We start from the raw sequence: 9,835 nt of genomic DNA, 5'->3' as shown, positions 1-9,835 counted from the left end.
AAGTCACTGATCAATGCAAATAGCTTCTGCAGATCTCCAGGGATATTTCCTTATTTCTTGTAGACTGGGCATTTTTTTCAGGACTTTTAATAAATTGATAACAACAGAATAACAACACAGCACAAAACCAAACAACCCAGTCCTGCAGGGTTGAAAGCAGCACTGTCTCTTGCCAAAATACCCCATTAAAACCAGTTTACACTTAGTTTCTCTTTCCTTTGCTATATTCTTTATGGTTGACTGACCGATTCAACATTCAACCAAGCTGCCAGTCCCCGAGTATAATGACATTGCAGAGCCAGTTTGTCAATGGTATTCTTAGAGCAGTAATTAACCTGCATTAACTTTGCAGGCCAGTTCCCAGCAGCAAACATTAGTCTTTTGTTCTCTATCTTAAACAAGCTATTGTGCAAAGTTCAATTGTCAACTGCAACACAGTTCCAAACCAAAAATTTGAAAAATAATGATGGTCTCAACAGGAATATTTACACGATTGCTTTGCCATCAGTGGGGGAAAGTGTAAAAGGAAACAGCATGCTGCTGGGAGGTGTATAAAAAAGTGAGGTTAGGCTAGCAACAGGTTGCTATTGGTTCTTGGATAGGCCCAAAATGTCAGCTTTCCTGCTCCTATGATGCTGCTTGGCCTGCTGTGTTCATCCAGATTGTAGATGTGAATGATATAGTGAGAAGCCTTTTGGCTTCTAGAAAGGGAGGTGGTGTCTATCTCCACTAAAATACCTGAAGCTAAAGAAAGCCAGTTGTTTTCTCATCAGTTGCTGTTGCTTTTGCTTTTGCTTTTAACCAATAAGGCAAAGCATTTATAATTCGAAAACCAGTTACTCTTTACCTTCCATGAAGAAGTGAAAGAACTCAAAGGAAAAACTCAGAGAACTCAAACACAGCTGTATTGAGAGGACATCTTGGACAGTTAAGTTCTACCCATATGGTCTGGCTGGATTAAGATGAAGATGGGTACAATCACATACGATGGGGTTCTACTCCAGGCCTCCCAGTAGCCAGCCAATAGAGGAACACGATATGAAAAGCAGACCAGGAAAAGTTGTAAAAGCAGGGTTATTGTAACGGGCGATTTTAACTTCCTCAACATTGACTAGATTCCTTTAGTGCCAGGGACCTAGATGGCTCAGAATTTATTCAGTGCACCCAGGAGGTTTTCTTGAAACAATATGTAGTTAGTCATCTAGGGAAGAGGCTGCACTAAACCTTTTATTGGAGAATAAGCCTGGCCAGGTTATTGAAGTTCAGTGGGGGAATATTCTGTGAACAGTGATCATAATGCATTAAGTTTTAAGACAGTTATGGTTAAGCATATGACTGGTTCTCAGGTGGAAGTACTAAATTGTGGGAAGGCTAATTATAATAAGGCAGGAACTGGAAAAATTAGATTGATATGGCTGTTTGAGGAGAAATGCACATCTGACATGTGGGAGTATTTTAAAGGCTACTTGATCAAAGTTCAGGTTCAGCATGTTTCTGTGAGGATGAAAGATAAGTATGTATGTGTAAAGTTTAGGAATCTAAAATCAAACAGGGCTCTTGAGGAATATAAAGGAAGCAGAAAAGAACTTAAACAAAAAAATTAGGAGGGTTAGAAAGGCCACAAAATGTCCCTGACAATTAGGATAAAAGACAATCCCATGCTTACTCACTTACCTAAGCGATCCACTATCCATGTTAAATATGTTATCCCCCACACCATAAGTTGTTTCTACTGTCCCAGTTACATGATTCGCTGGTTCTAGCACAGTCCAGATGAAGACCATCCCAACAGTACAACTTCAAATTTCTCCAATACTGCTGCCAATGCCATAAGATTCAAAACCCATTTCTCTCTCACTAATCTTTAAGCAATATATTCATCTGTCTAATCTTAATCATTCAATGCCAATTTTCTCATGGCTCAGATAATAATCCAGAGATTATTTTCAACGTTCTGCTTCTAAATTTAGCCTTTAGCTACTCATATTCCCTCAACAGAATCTCTTTCCTTGCTCCATCTATGTCACCGGTACCTATGCATACCACAACCATTATATCCTTCGCTTCTCACAGCAAAATTCCTCCTCAGCCAACTCAGATGTCCAGAACCCCATCACTGGGCAGGCAAGACGGCATTCTGAGCTCTTAATCTCAGCCGTAGCTAATTGAATCCATCCCTCTGACTATACTGTCCTCTACTATCACTTGCTTGAATGACTTTCTGTACTAGGGTGCCATGAACAATTTGCTCTTTCACCCTGCCATAACTGCTTTCATCCATTTAGGTTGCAAGAACGTATTGGACAATTTCAAAGGATGGGATTAATTTCTGGAGGGATAAAAATAAAAATCAGATAAGTTTATATTAAATTTGCATTGAACTAGGTTAGACAATAATTGGGAGAAGAGTGCACAACCTTGTACCAATGTCACATTGCTGCCACCTGTAGCTACACCTGCCAGGAGATCCACAGGTATGAAACCAGAACTGAAAGGATATTTCTACCCAAAAAAAAATGTTGAAAGTGATCAGATACAGGATAATGAAAAAATTTGACAAGTTAGATGAAAAAATGTTTGTACTCAAGGGAAAATCCAAAACTAGAGACCATTACCAGAATATAATCACTAATAAACCCATTATGGAATTCAACCAAAGCTTGTTTACCTAAGCTGATAAGAATATGATATAGCGACAAAAGGAATAATTGAGGCAAGTAGCATAGTTGCATTTAAAGGAAAGCCAGGTAAGAACATGGCAGAGAGGAAGAGGACATATGGTTACAATAATGTGAAGTAGGAATGCAGGTCATCTGTGTGGAGCATAAAGAACAATACAGATAAACTGGGCCAAATGGTCTCTGTACTGTGCACTCAATGCATAATTGATATTGTCATGTACGTTTACATATTGCAAACTTTGATTTTAATCTTATAGTTAGAACACAATGGAAGAGAAAGTGTTGTTTTTCTTTTTAAATGAAGTACAATTACTTTCCTCCTGAAAACGTTTTTTAAACATTTATTTTCTTGAAAGTGATTTGTGCTGGAATAGGTTTGATTACAGAAATCACACATCTCCCATTCATCACAAGCAAGCCTGTTTAGGGAATCTGTTTAATTGGATGCCTTCAACATTGACCTGATCTTGCTCTTACTCAGGAACAGATGCGTACTAAGCTATATGTAATATTTCCAGGCTTTGACACGTCATTTTTCTCATGTTTTGCATCAAAGGCTGCTCCTCCTATAAGAAAACCCCATTTTGTTACACAGATGGTGTTTTAATCTTGTCTAGGGTTGAACAAAAGTATGTGAAACTGTTAGCAGATTAGAGGCAATGACACAAGCTTCTTGTGTTCTCCTGGTCTTTTTAAAATATATACAAACGGTAGGACTTAAGACTGTAAACCATGAACCAGCTTTACTGAAAGGGGAAAAAAGCCAAAAATAATTTCATTAGAATATTTGATTTCCAACACTTTTGTAGTTCATTATCAACTTGATGAATATTTTGACACTATTCATGAAACAATTACACTGTCTATTTTTTTCTTTCCAAGAACAGGATTGCTGTTTATTGGGATATCATCTAGGTCGTTAAACTTATTCCTGATATTTGATTCCATTACATAACTCAGGACTGAAGAAAAAAGTATGGATATTGTAACTGTCAGAGACTATTTGTCAAACACTTTGTTAAAGGCAAATTTTGATTATTACTATTTTGTTAAACAGGATGCATATACCTTTCCGAACATATTGCTATGTGATGATTTTTAGAGCATTAACATCTCTTGTAGTTTTGCAAATCTGTTCTGACTGCTTTTGTTGTGGTTAAAAAAATACTAATTTCTAAGTTTTGCTGTGCCTTAAGAACACAAGGTAGGAGCAGTAGAAAATACAATCCCCCACCTGTTCTGCCATTCAGTGTAATCATGCTTGATCTTGGGCTTTATAACTCCACTTTCCTGCTCCCTCTCCGTATCCTTCGATTCTGAGATGTCAAAAAATCTGTCCCTCCTAATTTTAAATGATACAGCATTGACATCTCTCTGGATACAGAATTCCTAAGATTCACAAGTCTTTGACTGAAGTAGAGAGAGAGAACTTGACAGAGAATTTCTTCTCGTTTGACTTCTATATAGTTGGACATTAACCTGATACTACTGCAATGTCTTAAATTCCCTGATCAGCAGCTTATTAATTCTGGCATGTTTTTAAGACTCAATTTGTTCACTTTCATATTGCACAAGATTTATGCAATTCAAATTAATCTTACCTTTCCTCCCAAAGGAAACATTTCATTAAAAAAAAAATCATTTGTTGGATGGCAGGGTCTCTGGGAAGGCTGGCATTTATTGCCTAACCCTATCTTCCCTTGATATACACATACTCTTCTGCAACATCACTGTACAATGAATACCATTGCACAACCTTATAGTTTAAATTTTATTCAAAAAGTTACTGTTTCATGACATAAATACAAATCAGAACAGTACAATGAACAACAAAATATGGAGGCCAACAGGATAAGGTAAATATAAAACATTTCAGTTGGTTGAAAACATACAGTTTGATGAACTGCCTTTACAACAAAACAAACTTTTTTTAAAAGTAGAAAAGTCTGCTTTCACTGATTTTAAAAATCATATATACAGTCCTCAGCAGTTCTTTAACGCAGTGGTGTACTAATGGCAGTACTGCCAAATATGAACAATGTTCTTAAAGTGTGTAAAAGCAAACTATTCTTCAAAAGACAACCATTTATTCATGGCATATCTAATGAACTAATAATAAGATTTGATGCAAAAGCCAAGTTTTTAATTTTGGCAAATAAAGCTGAATATTTATCGAATTGAAATAAACAAAATATTTTGCAGGAGATGGAGTTGGGAGATAATGTACTGCAAGCAGTTTAAGGCATGGAATGATTTAAAGAAAATACGTCAATAGATGAAAGAAGACCGGCAAGAAGTGTCATGTACATTTTTTTATTATAAGTTAATGTCAACATAGAGTTGATAAAATAACCAGCTGCCAGAGTACTGCAGAACAATGTTGAAAAGCGTTCTATGAATTATTAGAAACTTTATAATTATGACGGAAAATTTACCATAAAAATTAAAAACATAACCCATATTTAAGGAATAACATAAATGGGTAATTTTCTTGGTGTCTAATATCTTCAAACTAATTTACATTATTAAAACAAACTGTACTATGACCAGCTGTAGTTCATTTAACCTGAAGATTGCTTGCAAAGACAGATGTGAATAAAATATAAAATACAAATTTAAAAATTACTTAAGCATGAATATCCATGCTATTTTAGACGCTGTTAATTTTAATTATAATTTTTAAACCTCGTCCTTCTGTTTGGAATTTCAAAGTATGAAAAACTGAACAAGATTTGCAATTATAAAATCAGCACCAATCATATATATATTTTTTTATTTAAAATTTAGTTCCCTATTCCCAAACTCTATCAAGTCAAATAATTGTTTAGAGAAACTTTCAAACATACTACACCAAGCTCATTTAATCAGAGACACAATACAGTGGCACTACTGGAAGGAATTTAACTTGCTTCCATAATTTTACAGTCTCTTAAAATATCAATTTATCAGGCAACAAACTGCCTCTTCAAAGCACTTAATCTAGGTGGACAGTGAACAACTCCATTAAGCATTCTCCTGAAAGGAGAAAATCTGTACAGTTTTAATATTTTAACTGCATTAACCAAAATACTTCTTTTAAAACTACCTCTCAATCATTCATACAATGACATTTCCTCAGAACATTGAAACTCCAAGGACCTAAAAGAGAGGAAAGATAGATTTTGTTAGCTGAAGATTACAACTATAGTAATTCTGGAAAATAAACTTCAAAATACTGTAACATAACATTTGTAATATAACATATAAATAATGTTATATTATAATCAAAAATTTTCAAGTAACATTCAAATGGATTTGAACATTAAATTTCTATTTGATATGCTATGTAATTTTTTTCAGTTATTTAGCATTGTTGGAATAAGATGGTTCACCTGCCATCCAGTGGACATTTGGAATAACTACAGTCACAGTTGATCAAAACAAGTACTAATGAAAACGATTCAAATATTCAGCTGCAGTGAGGATTGATTTGTGTAAGTCATCTTTACTGATGTAACTTAAATAAATAATGATCTGTCATAGTGCGTACTACTCCATCAAGAAAGTAGACCATGTTATTCAACAATACCCAATTTCATTGTTGCCAATTCAATACACTCCCAGAAGCCCTCTGGCCAAGAAGCTTGATTCCTGAATAAATTCACCTTAGCTACTGAACGTTGACTTGAAATAAATGAATATAAAAATGACAGACAGGAAATATCTGTCTATGCTCAATTCATGATGACTGGAACATGAAGACATTGCTCTAGTTCTTTCCCAAGAGCAATACCTCAATGCTCCATTCATACATTAAACAAAAGTTTAAAATGTGTGTAAAATCAAATACAGATGGTAGAAATCTAACTAGTGGGAAATTTAACCAGGTCTGGCAAAACTTGCAAAAAGGGAATGACAGTTAATGTTTCAAATTGAATATGACTCTTCTTTGGAACCAAACGATGATAAAACCAGAAATGTTAACTCGGTTTCTTGTCGCAGATGCTCCAGGCCTACTGAGACATTTCAGTATTTTCTGTTATTCCTGAAATTTGTGTACTTTTCCAGTTAGTTGATTTGTAGCCAAGAACTTTTATACAGTTTTTTTTTCTTCATGACAGATTGGAAATTAACTTTGATGTGTTACCAGTGAGAATTCCCGACTGCTCCCCACGACCCCCCAAACAAACAAACTGAAGTGTATTTTCAACATACATTGAATCATCATAATCATGACTTGTTGTGGAATGAGGGAAATTTATATATCTACAACCAAGGGGTCCTGTGATAACAGCTGCTGGTACAAAATGTCAAAATTCGTATGTATTCAGTCTGTGCCGATTTGAGACCATAATGTTTTTTTTTATCCCAGAGTAAACAAAACATATTTCTGAAAAATAATTTTGATTTCTGTTTACTATTTATCACCCATCCCACTTTTCATCAAAAGTGCATATTTAGTACCTTTCTCAGTCACTTGGTTGAGATTGAGAGCCTGAGCATTCTAAAATGTGCATGTTTTAACTCACGTGACCACACAGGCACCCAAAATATCATTGCCTTGAACCCCATTTTATGAAGGCTAGAAGAAGGCATTTAGACTCACCGAGTCATCCATTATTGAGGCAGGGTCAAAGAAATCTGGTTTTAATTCATTTCTTTCACGTCTATTCTTGGATGGTGGCTAGAAAGAGAAAAAACAACTTGCGTTAAATATTATTATTATTGGAATTTTAAAAGTTGATTTGGTTTTCTTTTGTATTTTATTACCAAATCAATGCCGATGGTGTCAAAATCCATGCCCTCATTCAGATCTTCAATACGACCCTCCGAAGACATCATTACATCTTCCACTATTGGCTCTTCATCATCCTCCATCAAACCTGTGCCACGTCGACTAGAAAATAATACAATCTGTGAATTCTCTACTAATAGCTGTCCTGACCAATGCACCTGGATGGTTTGGAAAAACAGGCAAGTAAAAAGAAATAGGCAATGGGGATATTTAATGTATATGGACCACTGCAACAGTAGATCAAACCTGAAATGATGGGCCTTTGGCAAACCAGAAAATTCCCATTTTCTACTAGATAATAAATAAATGAATTTTCTTTTAGATTCAATCCTTTTCCACGCAGGAAATGTTTCAAATATTTCTATGTTCCCCAACCATCTTTCAAAGTTGCTCCACCCCCTTGTGGGTCAATTAACTCAGTATAAATATTCAGTAATGTGAAAAATAGATTTGGTAATCGGCTTCAATAATTATTGCATGATGATTGATACGATTGATATAATTGAACAATTAAGCTATTGAAGTGCTTTTTGAAAGCACAAGGAGTTATCAAAACTCAGTCTTTTTTTCCAAAAGGAACACATTGCTTGAGTATTAAATCCCTGTTGTTGTACATACACTTGTATCTCCATTTTTTGACCTATTTATCAATTACTAATTAAAAAATCTCTTTTGGTCTTTGCTTTTCAATATTATATTTTCTTTGCTATTTGTTTTCATAGAGAAGCAAGTGTAAATATGGGAGGGGTGAACACAGGCTACACTAGGCAATAGATAATTAGTATTTATGTTTCGGATTAGCTCAAGTTTATGGGGTGGGAAGGGTAGGTGGTGGAAAATAGGCCAGAGAGAATACATTAGCTTGGAGATTATAAGGTTTTTAACATCGAATAAACTGATAAGAAATTGTCAGTGTTAAAGACTGTTAATTTTGATTGAGAGAATATGGGATTAGAAACACATTTCAGCATCAAAAAAGACATCAAGGCTATTAATAGCCTAGTTCAGGTCATATAGCAAGGGAAAGATACTGAATTGGTGGCTATGGAACATTGTCTTTGTCTTCTGCCACAAACTATGTTTAACAAGAAGGTATCATGCCTTGTGTTGGCTAGGCTCACAACAGAAAGGAAGCTAAGATGTTGGGAGAGGTTGTACAACCTGATATTATGTCTCTGTATACTGACTTGTTACTATCATGGGTTATGTACATAGGGAAGTGGAGGGTGGGGGGAGGGGGGGTGGTGGTGGTGGAATTCGCTGGTTACAACTAAATAAATGAACAGTAGAACCAAGTTGGGGGATTGATAATAAAGGTCACAATTTGGAAAACGGTGATGTGGTAAACCAACTGCAAACAATTAGAGAAGGCTTAGGGTTAGTGATCATGTCACGTTCCAAGGATCTTAATTGCAACTTTGACTAGGACTGTGAGAGTGTTGGAGTGGATTGGAGAGATTGAAAGATGAACTTACAGGAAAGATGGTCATGGGTTTGTGAAACTATTAAAAGATCAAGGATTGCAGAAAGGAAAAGGAGTTGGAGATAGGTTGATAGTTTGCAAGGACTAAATGGTGAAGAGTAGATTTGTTTATAAAATGGGTAATAATATGGAAGATTAGCAAGGGATGAGAGGGAAACATTGAAAATACCAGCTACATGTAGGCAAAGAAAGAAATTGGGTGGCCACCGGTTTATTAGGAACAACAGCAAGAAGCATATTTCAATAACAAGAAAAACTGAAAGGGTAGGAGAACAGATAGGAATAAAAGTTAAGACAGACATGAGTTCAGGGTTGTGGCAGGAGTGAAGCTCAGCTTGCAGTCAAAGGAAAGGATGGATGCAACACTTGTTGAGGCAGCCAGAATTAAAAAAAACTTTAAGAAAACGGTTGCAAGGGGAGAAAAGCAACTGAGGTTTCTTTACTTCAAGATTATGCAGGAATACAATGAGCAGTTTTGGTTAGTAAAGCCCAATGAGATTTGATATAATGTTGTGATTAGTAGTGAATAGCCAAGTAATTTTCAGAAGTGGAGAGCAGGATTGAAACCTCAAGAAACCTAAAGTTGGTAAAAATGCAACAAAAATGGAACATAACTGCTTGCTGCAGTTTCTATTTTAATAAGTAAATCTAGGCAGATCTGATGATTAAATAAACTGAAAAAAAACTCTATTGTGGATAGGACAATAATTCCTAACTTCACAATTATGTAAAATTTTTTAATAGCATTGCACCAAGACTTACATAGCATGTTGCAGATTAGATCTTAATTTAACATAGTTCATCGCAGTTCGTTCTTGTTGCCTTGCTTCCTCTTGCTGTCTCTGGGCAATTAACCAAGACATCTGACTACTGGCATAAAAGGAATAAAGTATATAA

General features: G+C 35.4%; 1 protein-coding gene across 1 annotated transcript in view; it reads right to left on the bottom strand.

The window, feature by feature from the left end:
* Window positions 1-4,438: 4,438 nt before the first annotated feature.
* The window catches only part of LOC109930684 (cohesin subunit SA-2-like), a 170,388-nt gene continuing 164,991 nt past the window's right edge, over window positions 4,439-9,835 (bottom strand). The window contains exons 20-23 of the mRNA XM_048605296.1: window positions 9,701-9,808; window positions 7,431-7,557; window positions 7,267-7,344; window positions 4,439-5,819 (exon numbers count right to left, since the gene is read on the bottom strand). Coding sequence (XP_048461253.1) covers window positions 5,796-5,819; window positions 7,267-7,344; window positions 7,431-7,557; window positions 9,701-9,808 — 337 coding nt within the window. The 3' untranslated portion in view covers window positions 4,439-5,795. The remainder of the gene's footprint in view (window positions 5,820-7,266; window positions 7,345-7,430; window positions 7,558-9,700; window positions 9,809-9,835) is intronic.

This window comes from Rhincodon typus, chromosome 14 (assembly GCF_021869965.1).
Source record: "Rhincodon typus isolate 14 chromosome 14, sRhiTyp1.1, whole genome shotgun sequence".
In the NCBI taxonomy this organism is placed as follows: domain Eukaryota; kingdom Metazoa; phylum Chordata; class Chondrichthyes; order Orectolobiformes; family Rhincodontidae; genus Rhincodon; species Rhincodon typus.
Note: the sequence above shows the minus strand (reverse complement) of the source record. Positions and strands in the feature narration are given on the sequence as shown.